This window comes from Hypanus sabinus, chromosome 9 (assembly GCF_030144855.1).
Source record: "Hypanus sabinus isolate sHypSab1 chromosome 9, sHypSab1.hap1, whole genome shotgun sequence".
Taxonomy (NCBI): Eukaryota; Metazoa; Chordata; class Chondrichthyes; order Myliobatiformes; family Dasyatidae; genus Hypanus; species Hypanus sabinus.
Window position 1 is genome coordinate 132010460 of NC_082714.1, and position 14093 is coordinate 132024552.

Below are 14093 nucleotides of genomic sequence, written 5' to 3' on the forward strand. Positions count from 1 at the left end.
AGGGGTTCCCAACCCTTGTTATGCCATTGAGCCCTATAAATCACCGAGGGGAAGGTGGACCCCAGCTTGGGAATGCTGCACTGTCCAACGCATTAAGCCAAACGATTTGATCCTAAACGCGATTTTTTAAAAAAACTAGTCATTTTAAAGAGAAGAACCAATGGTCTCCAGTGTCCGACTGTTATTTACCCTCACTCCATATTTCTATTTATCTGATCTTCATCATGAAATCGTTGTGCAAAACTTGACTACTACGATTCATGCATTATAAAAGCCACCAGCTACCCTTCAAAAGTACTTAATTGATAGTATTGGCGCGTTGGTTCGTCTTGAAAAGCAATGGAATTTGGGAGTGTTCCCAGAAAGTTTCAGCATTCCGAAATTCCTCCAAGTAAATCTAGCGCGGATTTAAATGGGAGGTATTTCTTGCTTTCACAATAGTTTTAATAATTATTCATCAAAACCCAGCCCAAGTAGAGATTGTATCGGTTTCCGTCTGAAACACGTCAATTGATGAGAGGCTAAAGGTCAGCGAGACTGAAACTGACGGGATCCCTGCTGGCCGATCTGATTGGGAACGGGAAGTGGCCGTGGATTTGACAGTGGTGCCGCTGCCGACTTATTGCTGAAGTTGATGGCGACATCGCGAGGAGAGGGAACTCGTCGTCTGTGTTTACAAAAGAAGACAAGTGAATCGGTGGCAATTTGATTCGATTGAAATGGAGTTGAGAGCCGTGCTTTCAGTTCTGGGGTTGGGGTTATTTTTGCTTGGAGCCGGTGTCGAAGGTGGTTGCGTGGACTTGGGGACTTGCTGTAAGGGCAGGGAATCCAAATGTCACACGACTGGCTGGCGGCCCGATCGTTCCTACGGAACCTGTTACTGCGACCAGGCTTGTGCACGTACCTTAGATTGTTGCCACGATTACTATCTGGCCTGTCCAGGTAATCCCGTCTCTTTTCTCTTTAACCTTTCTATGACGTTTGCAAAGTTCCTGCATTGTTTGTCCGGGAAATCCCTCCCGCAACTGAATAGTCACGCGGTTTCGAATGTTAAAAATATTTTAACTTGGACAGTTAAAAGTGATGTTGAACAGTCAGTTACTTTAGTTGTGACAGTCAATAGATGTTTGAACACAGTAAAGCTTGAAATATATAAACATAAAGAATTCTGCTGGAAATCCAGAGCAACACACAAAATATGCTAGAGGACCCCATTAGGTCGGGCAGCATCTATGAAAGTGAATGAACAGTCAGCGTTTCGGACCGAGACTCTTCTTCAGGATTGGAAGGCAGATGCCGGGCTAAAAATCCTGGGGGGCGGGGTGGGGGGTGGTGGTGGAGGGGGAAGAAGGACTAGCTAGAAGAGCCTGCCAGGACGCCAAGCACTTCTTCCGTCGCCTTCGTCTCTGAGCCCACTTCCTAGGCAAGAATTCCCCATCCCGTACCGATGACCCCTTCTCCCGTCTCTGCCCCGCCTTCTTGGACACTCCGTTCTGGTTCTCTACCTGCTCTGGATCTTTTAATCTTTAATTGCCGACAACTTCAACTGTCCTCACTCCTCCTCGAACCTTACCCCCTCTGAGCGCACTGCCCTCCATTCTCTCTGCACCAATCCCAAGTTTACCATCAAACCCTCGAGCAGAGGGTTGTTGTTGTCTGGCGTGGCGGACTGACCTCGACCTCGCTGAAGCCAGACAGCAACTCTCAGACACCTCCTATCTATCCTTTGAAAGGGACCCCACTCTGGATTATCAGGAAATTACCTCCGACACTATCACTAATCCTGTCAACAATGGAAAACTCCCACCCGTTGCCAGACTCGGTTATCTTACCTCGTCCTACTTTGTACCTCCCACCCAAGAACTGCAAACCCGACTGTCCGGGCATACAAATCGTCTCTGCCTGCTCCTGCCCCACTGCACACTCATATTCATACCTCGACTCATTTCTATCCCCCTTGGATCAGTCCCTGCCTACCTACATCGTGCCTCTTCACATACCCTCGATCTGCTCAGCAACTTTCAGTTCCGTGGTCCTGACTCGTTTTCACCATGGAAGTCCAGCTCCTGTCAAGAAGACCTCAAAGCTCTCCGCTTCCCCCAGCATTTTGCTTGCAATATAAATCGAGCTTTATTCAATAGACATGGTTGCAGGGATATTTCCCATTTTCGGTTAAATATTACTGGGTGCAGTATAAAATTTGGCAGACAAAGCGAGTTGTGCTAAAGAAATCCAATTGTCATTCACTCCGGGAAGAAAATGCTCCATAGAAAGCCTCTGCTAAATTTTGGCCCAAGTAATCTGAGTTATTTGCACACAGTTAGAGCCAAGATCTAGAGAGGAAAGAAATCTCCTGGAGCCGGAGAACGTACTATACTAACAGTGCCCCTGCCGATTGCCAGAACATTCCCACCGGTCACATGCGCGCCAATTATTTCCATGGCGCATTCCCTCTCAATGCCTATTAACTTCCCCACACCTCCCCCCCCCCCACCCCTTTACACTGAGTGGTAATTTACAAATTCACAGCAGTCAGTTGGACCACCCAACAATTTGTTTTTGAGATGTCACGGATTTTAACCACTCTCTTGGTGAATTAAAATAAACCTTTTCCAGATCTCTAAATAATTTTCTCTTCCTAAAAAAAAACTTCTGCTCTTTTGTCACAAACCGTCATTCTCACTGTCCAGCATATCAATGCTCTATTTAATTTTATATACCTCAATCAGGTTACTCTTCTATTAGCTACACTAGGCTTTTTTTCTGTTCCTTAGTATTTCTTAGGATCTACTACCCATTGTACAGGGCCTATCCTTATTTGTTCTTCCAGACTGCACCAGATCCAAATTCTCAGGATTAAGTTAATTCTGTTTTTGCTCTTACGTTTTTTTTACTAAATGAATAATACATTTTGTGACAAAAGACTACCCTCACAATCAGCATTCCCAGCAAATTTCCCAACCATATGTAAAGTTATTGACCTTGCCTCTTTCAGTTATGTGCTGGTCATTAATGACAATGGCTAACAGCTAAAGGTCCCAATACAAATTCCTGTGTTTTACCAGGGTCACAGATTTACAGTTGAAAATTAACGCTTGATCAATCGTTCTTCCTCCTACCACCAAACCAGTCTTGGATCCAATTTGCTCCAAATTACACTAGGTTCCAAAAGCTATTATCTTTTGGACCAGTTTCCTATGTGGAAACTTGTTAAAGTCCATACAGAAGTCTATGTTTGCTCCCTCAACTATCTTGGTGTCATTGGCACTTTTGGTTATCTAGAGAAAAAAAATTAGTCAGATAGGACATCCCCTTCAAAAGCCACATTGACTATTCCAGACGAATCCCTGTCTCTCCAAGTCCGATCCCTCAGATTTTTCCTAATATTTTCCCCACCACTGACATTGGAATCACTGGCTGTAATTACAAGTTACTCTTCTTGAACAAAGGTACAATATTTGCTGTCCCCTAGTCTTGAATATTTGAAAATTTCCATCAGGATTCCATCATTCTTCCTGCATGACAACCCGTGATATAATCTCATCATGTCCTACTTTAAGGCCTTTACACTTTCTTCTGTAGATCAGGTAAATTGTGCCAGAATTGTACCATCCTCTCCCTGAACTTTCCAACTACAGTATCCCTTTCCTTTCTCCTTGGTACAAATGAGATTTACTTAAGACTTAACATGCGGCATCAACATCTTTGCATGTATTGACGCTTTGGTCTACAATGAGCCATCTTCTTTCCATGCTTTATCTTTTGCACTTGGTATGCTTATATTGAGTTTGCTACTCTCAGACAATGACTTCCGGGCTTCTGCTATCTACATGAAAAATAATTCCTTATCTTCTCCCTAATCCATTTACTAAGAACACAGATCCACCCAATTGTTTACCCCTCTGCCGGAGGGAATATGCACCTCAATTAATACTCCTCTTAGCCTCCTCTGCTTCAAAGCTTCAAAGCGAACTTTACTAATAATCACATATTTTCACTTCTAGTAACATCTTTAGAAGTTGCCCCTCAATCTTCTTCAATATGGACTCATCTTCCCTAGAATATCATAACCACGCAGTACTTTAGTAATCAAGCTGCGCCCTAAATAGAGTTGAAGGAGTTCCAGTATGGGTCTCTGCTCCAATAATCTATGTTCTGGATAATAAAGGAATCCTGTATGCCTTTTATACACACGAGAATTTTCAGCTGCTGGAAATCTTAGGTATACAGGCACAATATGCTGTCATTTTGTGTGAGTACCTTGATAGCCACCTTGCTCGCCTTACCTACACACCACCAAAATCCCTTGGTTCCTTTTCTGTACTGACCCTTCTTTATACTGTATTCTCTTGCTTTATTTAATTTACCAAAATTCATTATCTCAACCTTCAGTAAGATATTAACTTTTTTTTATAATTGGGAAGCAACAACTAAATTACATAGTGACAATGTGAAGCTTTGTCACTCTGGGTACAATCAGCGAGCATGTTGGACAATGTTTTGTCCCATGAATAATTGCAAAGGTCACTGGTGACTGTTTAAAAGCTTTTTTGTTAGTTCACTTATTAGATGTTTGGCAATACACTTGGGAATTTATAGTAAATAATGACATCCAATAAAGATGTTCAGTGCTCAGTTGAAAAATATTAGTGGTCTTTCTAAATTATATGCCAAACTAGTGTTGTAGCATAGTATCCTGGGAGCAGATTCAAAGAATTGATCAGCCATCCTCCTTGTTATAATTGGAAATATAGATTCATTAATACCTTGCATTGTGAATTAATAAAATGATTTTTCATGGGGACAAATTTAGAAATAAGATTTAAAGTTGAATATAAAAAAATGACTGAAGATATTTTGGAATGAACTAAGGTGTGATCAGTGATTTGGAAAAAAAAGAATCCAGAAGTCTATTATAAGTACTGTTAAAATGGCGATATTGTGGCAACAGTAAGCTTTGCTGGAGAGTTAAATAGGCATTTTGAATCCCTATTTGCTGGAAAATAGGAAGCTGCATATGTAACTGTAAAGGTTGGGACATGAGAGATATTGATTGGGACCAATAGTGCAGCTGCTTGTCTCTTCTCATAAGTAGAAAACTCAATGGTCCATAAGGAAAGCAACTTAAATCACTGAAGACTAGAAGATTAATAAGTTCTGGACTTTGTTATAGATAGTCTCTGTCCTTTTTTTTTTGCCAAACTCAGCTTTCTAACATAGCAACTGACACTTCTAGAGATCAAAGAGTTGTTTTTGTGTAAGTTAAACACCCAACCAATATTTTTGTTCAGATTTTTGTCATTAAAAAGAACCATTCTTTATGTAAATTGAAAGCAATCATCAGTCTGAAGTTAAATGGACAGCTTTGTAAGCAAACAGCACTGTCTATAGGGCATAGGATGATGGAAAACAGCACGAGGCTAGTTGCCCAAGAGATACAGTGTAAGACAGTAGGGTTGTGTTAATTGGCTATTATCAGACCAGGCAACACTGGCTAAATTATTTAATTCAAATAAGTTTTCAAACCAGATTGATACCATCACTTAGCACATCAAATAGCTGATCTATCAATAGTTGGAAGAGTTGTGTACACAGAGAGTCAGCGTTCCCAACAGTATTTGTGGGTATTGAGTGACTCTATCCCCAAAAGCTTTTATACCATCTTTGTGAAAAGGTATCTGAAAAATACCATATGCATGTGAAGTTACCCAATTGATAAAAAAACTCCATAAATGTAAGAGAGGAGCCAGGCTTGTTAGGAATGATCAAGGGACGATAAAAAGAATAACAGGAAGATGGGGTGAAATAGATTGAGTTTCTCTCCCTTTGATTTCTGTGATGGACAACTTGTTTGTCTGCAACTTGTTGGTATGTATTTTTAGCTTACAGGAAGTGTACCTGTGTTTTGGAAATACTTTGTGCTAGAAATAATAAGGTTAAGCTCTCTTTCCCAATCCCTTTTGGTCTTATAAAGGGGGTCTGAACGTATCTTCATAATTATATTATAAAGTTTTGAAATAAGCCCTTTTTGAAAAGGGTCTAATTCAAATAAACTCTCCAAAATATCTGAAGGCACAAAATTTGGAAACGTAGAGAGTACAGAACTTAAAAAATGTCTAATCTATAAATATCTAAAAAAAATGAAATCTAGGCAAGTTATATTTGTTGGATAATTGCTCAAAAGACATAAAACAATTGTCCAAAAATAAATCAGAAAATCAGAAAATTTGATATTATTTCTGCGGTTTTGAATATTGATTTACAACCTCATCCTATTACTTCAATTTTTGGTTTACCAATGTTAGACTCACTGCATTTATCTTCTTCTGCCCTTCGAATGATTGCATTTCTAACTCTGATGGCTAGAAGATCTATATTGTTGAATTGGAAGGAAATTAATCCTCCCACTGTATTTAATTGGTTCTCTCAAACTATGTTATGTTTAAATTTAGAAAAAATTAGAAGTGGTGTTTTTGAGACTTCTATTAAATTTGAAAAGTTATGGAGACCATTTATTCAACATTTTCATATGATGTAATATGACCCTGTTCCAAGTTCATTTGATTTCCCAGCTTTAAGCTTATGTATGTTGAGAGGACCGGAAGTGACGGCATTGATGAATATTTATTCTTGTGAGATATTATAAACAGCCCCCTTTTTTTTCTCTCTTTTTTTGTTTCTTTTTTCTTCTATATTAGTGATTAGTTATTAGATTAGTAGATGAGCTAGTTTTGCATTATTTTCTTTTATTTTTTTTCTTTCTTTTTTCTTTTTTTATATCATATATTATGAAATATTTAGACTTACCATGTTCATACATATATTGTATGGCTTATGTCTTGGTAAACTCATTTATATTGTAACTATTGTTTATGTTTTTTTCATATGTAATAAAATTTGTATGTTTGTAATTTCTTTATCAATATATCATTTGTATTTTGTCCATATTACTAATAATAATAAAAAGATTTAGAAAGAAAGAGTTTTAAGTATGTTTTAAGAATTTTATCTAAATTTAAATGTGCATCACTAAAAATAAATTAACTGTGTTTAAACTACTTTGTTAGCTGGAAATATCTTCTCCTTGGTTTGTGGTGGGGGGGTTGGGGGGGATAAAATTTTGGGCATTGGCAGCTAAATTCACCTCAAAGGAATAACAGGCAAGTGAACTAGCTTTTGAAGTGTATGTAGCTACAATTTAAATACCAGCCCAGATAGACTGGAAAGCTTGAGTGCAGAGGTGAGGGTTGGGCTGATCTCGCTTGCTCTCCCTCAGTGTGCAATCCTCTCTCTGGTGGTCGCTGCCTCAGCGAGTTTTGCCCCACTAACTTGGTGAACCCGAGATGGAGGCTTTGGCCTGCCACTCCAGCTGCTCTGCGGAGCAGATCTAAGGACTCAGTCTGGTTCAGAATGCTGTCATTTGCATCTATTGTTTGCATGATGTGTGTGCTTTTTTTCTCTTTCTCTGTGCAGTGGTTATAGTCTTTTTTTTAATGCATTCTTCAGGTTTCTTGATTTGTGGCTGCCCGTAAGTAAACAAATCACAAGGTGTATAATTTATGCATTCTTTGATAATAGATGTACTTTGATTTGAATATCTCCCTTTAGTGAGGGTGCCCGTAGTTATCTGTATCAGATAGAGCTTAAGATCTTCATTTGACTTTAAAACTTTGCAATCAGCAAAGCCAATACCATTCACAACCTAATCTTTCCATTTTCTTTGTGGATGATAGGAATGAATCAAATTTTATGTCCATGTATTTTTCTTTTGCCATAAAAGGATCTGGGATATACCTTGTCTGTGATTAAGGAACTTTAGAGACAAACTTAATTTGAACTGTGAGCAGAATGGGTAACAATGGGAACAGATTTGTTCACAATAAATCCTGCTTGACTCAGTGATGTTTTTAAATGGTGAATGCAATTGATATTATAATTGTTATATACATGTATTTTCATAGTCACTAGAACAACCAATGATCTATTAAGTATTAACATCTTGGACTTTGCTATGTAGAGCAGAATGTCAATATTTATAACTGATGTAAAACTCATAAACAGGTTTTAGGAGGACACAGACTGACAAAATAGGCAGAAACTTGGTGGATGATTTAATGTAGATCACTCTGTAGTGATAGAATTTGGTGGTGAGAGTCAGTAAAGGCAAAGTGAGCAAAGGGGTACAATTTTAGAATTAACAGGAATGGAGAGAGTTGAGGACGGTTGTCTCTAAACTTTTTAGAGTGGTGAGCCAAGCAGACTAAGGGTTTTAAAATACAATTTATACCTGGAATAAAAAAGCATTGAAGGGATGCTGGACCTTTTTAATTGATTGACTAAATATGTTGAGAATTGTCAAAATTAAAAATTCCTGAAATGATCCAAAGATATATAGAGATCTGCTCTTAGTACAGAGAAGCTTAAGAGAAAATTTGATAGAATTACTGATTATCCGGAATGGTTTAACCATGAGAATAAGGAGAAACCTGTAGAATGGTTACTAACTACAGGATTGGAGAGGGGAAAAGTGTAAGAGCTGCGATCTGAAAAATGTGATGAAGTGGGTCAGAAGAACTGCCTTAATGGGCTAATTCTATTACAGAGCTAGAACTGGCATGATGGGCCCAATCATGCTGTGACACTCTCATGACAGTGCTTTGAAGATAAGATTAATTCAAAAGATGGAGACAAATATAGGAACTTGGAGCATGGGTTAAAGGGATTGAGCTTCAGAATGGACTGAGCAAAATGACAAAGCAGTGAAAGATAGAGAGGGATGGCCAGGGAACCAGGAACACCTGTAAGAATTTAAATAACTTTTTAATTTCATGTTTTAAAAATGAGTATTATTAGAGAAATGAGTAAATGAGTGTGAGTATAGGAAAGGTTACACATGAATTTAGATTTAGTAAAGGAAATTGACAAAAAAGACTGGAGAACCAGTCCAAAGATGATAGTGTCATAGGGAACAGTGGCGTATCTAAGGCATGATAGGTATGGCACGTGTCCTAGGCACCACTTGAAGGGTGGGGGGGCGTCACTGAGCATTTTCTATTAAAGTCAGACAAGCCATCCTTGGATAGTGAAAAAAGAGTTTTCTTCAGATGTATGATCTGTCTTGATTATCATGGGTGAGAAGCACTAGGATGGCCTTATTTCAGCGCATTGTGTAAGAAGACCATGAAACGTTTCTTCACGAAGAAGGAAATTGGAGCTGAAGGACGGAAGAGATGAAAGTTGGAGGCAGAGGAAGCCAAGAAGTTGAGCAAGTTCTTCATGCCCTTCTTTGATAAGCCCAGAACAAATAGTTTGACACATTCCATGGAGTTGCCTGCACCCACTACAAGTTTGTTAGAATCCGAAAGTGGATCGAGTACAAATACTTTACAAGCCGAGGTGGAAGTCAAGTCAGATATATCTGAGTATGACGAGATTAAGAGTGAGGCTGCCACAGAGAACGTGGACACAACAGGAGAGGAAGACAATGGTGGTGGTGGTGATGTTGAGTTTATTGACAAGATTTTACTTGACGAGATTGAACCTGACGACACTGAACCTAGTGAACTGGATGGTGTCAAGGAGCCTCGAACTGTCACACCAGAAGTGATTGAACAGCATGACATTGGACTTCTGAAGTTCGACAAGGAAACTGGAAAAGCAATTCTGCTTGACGCGTTGAGAACAGAAATAATAAAGCTGGGTTCAAAGTATTTCCAGAACAGTGAGGGGCCTTTCCTACCAACAAATAACAATGAACAAAACTTGGTTCAAGAGGAAATTGGGAAATGGTCATGGTGAGGAAGTGACTCGCTCATGGCTGGTCTATTCCCCTTCTAAAAAGTCTGCATTTTGTATCTGTTGTCTTCTCTATTCCCCATCAGACCATCAATCCTCATTGGAGCAGGAAAGTGGATTCAATCAGTGGAAAGCACCTGGAAGGATTACTGCTGATGAAAATGCCAAGAATCATCGGGAATGCTTCACACAGTGGAAAGAAATGGAAAGAAATTTAGCTGGAAACAGAGGATTTATTGACGCGATATTTCAGTCACAGATTGAGAAGGAAAAGCAGAAGTGGCATGATATCTGGACGAGAATCCTTCACTACATGAAATTCCTTGTGACTCAGAACCTGGCTTTGCAAGGACTTCAGCTAGACAATGACTCCAATGTGGGAAATTTCCTTGGCTTACTGAAACTACTGGCCACCTTTGACCTTGTCATAAAAGAACACCTCACTCATTTGGAAAGTCTTCCTGGATCCACGTCTTATCTTTCACAGGGCATCCAGAACAAATTTATCCACACAATGTCATCCACTGTTCGCCAGAGTTTACTGAGAAGCATTCGTAAAGCCAAGTACTGTAGCCTCATGTTCGACTCGACTCCTGATCAGGCACACTGTGAGCAGATGTCAGAAGTAGTGAGGTATGTGGAAGTTGATTTTGAGAGGAAAACATTTCATGTTAGAGAGTCTTTCCTTGGTTTTATCCAGATAAGCCAGAAGGATGTTGAGAGCTTGGTTGAAGACATCTTGAAACAGATAGAGAAGGACGAAATGGAGCTACAAGATTGTCGGTCAAAGTGCTATGACAACGCTGCTGTGATGGCTAGACACAGAAGTGGTGTTCATCAAAGAATAAGTGAGAATAACAACCTGGCAGTGTTTGTGAATTGTGACAATCACTCAGTCAACTTGGTGGGTGTACGTGCAGTCAAGCAGGATACAATGATGGTCATGTTTTTTGGAACTATCTAAGCTCTCTACATGTTTTTCTCTTGTTAACACTGCACTGGGAAAAACTCAAAAACACTGTGCCTGTGGTTGTTAAGTCAGAGTCTGAAACCAGGTGGGGTGCAAGGACAGAAGCAGTGAAGCCCATCAACAACAACCTTGAGGAGATACTTCAAGTTCTCCAGGACATGATAGACAATGAAAGTGTGACCAGTGAAACAAGAAGTGATGCAAGGCAGCTGTACAACTGCATGTTGAGTTACGATTTTCTGATTTTGCTAGGATTTTGGGACAAAGTATTGATCAAAGTATCATTTGTATTGATCGTATTCAAAAGAGGCTGCAGGATCCTAGCATGAGCTTCCACGATGCTGTCCTGGATTTGAAAGCCCTTCGAGATAATTTTTTATGATGAAAGGGAAGTGTTGGTCAGTGAGTCACTTGAAGAAGGAGTTGATCTCTATCAAGAATGGAATATTGGAGTTGAAAGACATCAGAGACGAAAGAAACAAATGGCTGATGAGAACTCGAGAGACGCTGGGTTAACAGCTAAAGAGGAAATGGAAGGTCATGAAGGGAACACTTGACCATCTTCACAGAGAAATGGATGAAAGGTTCGCTTGTTTGCACGACACTGACACCTTGTTTGGGTTCCTTCTGGATATCGAGGGACTGTGTTACAGTGCCAACAGTAACGACCTAAAGAAGTGCGAAAATTTGGGTGAATTGTACAGCTCTGATGTTGATGGACAGCAGCTATATGAAGAAATTTTGGATTGCAGAATGTTGCTATTAAGGCTTGTCAACATGAAAATATCAAGACCTGAAGAGCTTCTTGAATTTATTGTTCAGTGTGGAGATGAGAGTGTCTTCCCCAATCTTCGCATTGCTATTCAGATCATGCTAACCATCGCAATTTCCGTCGCCAGCTGTGAGAGATCATTCAGCAAGTTAAAACTAATACTTCTGTATTTGAGAGCCTTCATGGGTCAAGGCAGACTCTGTGATCTTGCTCTGCTGAGTGTAGAAAGAGGAGAAACTGAAAAATCTGACTTTGATCACATCATAGACCAATTTGCATCCGTGAAAGCAAGGAAGGTGCAGTTATAATTTTCATGTCGTGCCATAATTTGTTAATTAAAAGATTAACGAGCTTGACTTGTATTTTTGAGCTGATAAACTTTACCTTATGGTATCAGCTTATCTAAAAGATGGGTGTCAGATGCTTGGATGGGGTGCAATTTTAGTGCTTGCCATAGGCGCTATTTTCTGTAGATATGCCCCTGATGGGGAATGATAAAATGGTTGTGGTTAGGGTTTAAAATCAAGTAGAATGGAATAAATACATTCTGACCAAGTTTCCAGGAAAAATAGAAAGAGCAGTATTATGTGAGTGTAAACAACATGGTTTTGTTTTTTTTCAGTGTAAGCATTAGCAAAAGTGTATTTCTCAATTGCTCAACAGTTGGCTTTAAATTTGTTTGTTTACAACTATTCACAATTTCTGGTTTATGTGATTCTATTTCATACAGAAAGCACACTGTGCTGAGGTAATGTCTGGAGATAACAGAATTCACTTCAGATCAATGATTCTCTTTTAGATTTTCTTCTGTTGATGCCAACTGACTTGTTGAGTATCCCTTGCACTTACTGTTTTTAATTTTAGGTTTCCCCAACATTTACAGTTTTTCTTTTATTTTTCAGTGGGTGCAGAATGTTCTTGTTGGTGAATACATCCTACGACACAAATCTATTTTGAAATCAACAATGACTGGGAAAATATGAAAGGAAAACTTAGTTTCTCTTTGCATTATCATGCCATGACTGTGCTTGTCTTCCTTAGCTGTTTCTTGCAAAGTAACCGAGTGGAGTTTCTGGAGTGGCTGTGCGGAACCCTGCAAAAACACTTACCGTGTTCGTCGACGGTATGTCACAGAGGAGCCGAAGAACGATGGTGAGCCTTGTCCCCCCTTAGAGGAAAGAGCTGGATGTGTGGAATATCGCAGTGACAAGGACAGAACGTGCAGGCAATCTCTTGGTATGTTGTGTGTTACCTTTGTAGCTTTAATTCTCTAAGTTTGTTTTTCACTTAAGTGGCAACCCCTTCTGACCTAAGGCCACTTTTGACTTGAGTTACTTTTGGATGAGTTTGGTACTAAATTTATTTTTAAAATGTAGGTGTTTTTCATGGTGTATCTTTAAATGTTTACTAGATGTGCATCTTTTTTAAGTACAATCTTGTAAACATTTTCTATGGCAAAATTTGTGTATCATAATTGACATTGAGTAGTTAATCTTATTTTGGTGACTTTAAAATTTAATCTTTGCAGAAACTAACACATCATATTGTGTAAATAATAATGCAGTCTGAGATTGATGAGTTTAGCAATAGATCATTTTAAAGGCATTCTTAAATTGTCGTTGGGCAACAAGATCAAGAATTTACATCATATAACACTGAAAGAGCAGTACAGGTTAAGTACCCCTTATCTGAAATTGCAAAATCAAAAATCTCCAAAATCGGAATTTTTGAGAGCTGACATGACGTCACAAATGGAGAATTCCACAAAGCACACGTAGATAGTTCTGAGAAGTGCCCTCATGTATGTAATTTTTTTATGATGTAGAATGTCTGCAAATTCAAAAATTATATACCTATGCAGCTCAATTCCTCTCATGAGAATTCTCCAGAATCACAACTTTTAATCAAAGTAAGACTTGTTCAGTAACTTATCAAAATCTTTGCAAAAATAATCAGTTCTTGCTGAAAATCAAATTCAGATACTTCAGATAAAAATTATGCATCCAAATGTGTTAAATCCTCTATTTCATGAAACATTTCATTCCTGTGCTGGTCCTTTGCCATCTTGTTTTGTTGGGTGAAATAGTTGATCATCCATGGAAAGCCAATCCACAAAGCTTACACAACAAAAAACTTACAAATCTCTCGGTATGATTTAACAGAACTAATACCTGGTTACACAGTAGAGATCTTGGATGCTCGTCTCTGCCGATATCCTCTCATTATAGCTGATGCCTGTTACAGCTGTAGCTTCAATAGATCTTTTATTGCTATCGTCTCTCCTCCAGGGGTTTCACCCTGAGGTTTTCAAGTAAGTAGGGTAAAGATACTCACTAGTAATTCCACTGTTAACTGATTATATATTTAGTTTCTAATAGTTTGCTGTGTTTCTCTTGATTTCCCACTCTGCATCACCCATGCCTCGTTCTCGCAAAACTTTTTTCCCCCAAGTTCTTTTAAAAAAAAAATTAATTAAAGCTCATTTTCATCCCTCCACAGGTGGAGCTTTCTAACATTACAACTTTGGGTTCAATTAACCTGGGTTACAGTAGTCTG

General features: G+C 39.0%; 1 protein-coding gene across 1 annotated transcript in view; it reads left to right on the forward strand.

Moving 5' to 3' along the window:
• Positions 1–510: 510 nt before the first annotated feature.
• si:dkey-7k24.5 (somatomedin-B and thrombospondin type-1 domain-containing protein) overlaps positions 511–14093 on the forward strand; it is a 41696-nt gene continuing 28113 nt past the window's right edge. The window contains exons 1-2 of the mRNA XM_059980595.1: positions 511–942; positions 12579–12773. Of these exons, the coding sequence (XP_059836578.1) occupies positions 720–942; positions 12579–12773 (418 nt within the window). The 5' untranslated portion in view covers positions 511–719. The remainder of the gene's footprint in view (positions 943–12578; positions 12774–14093) is intronic.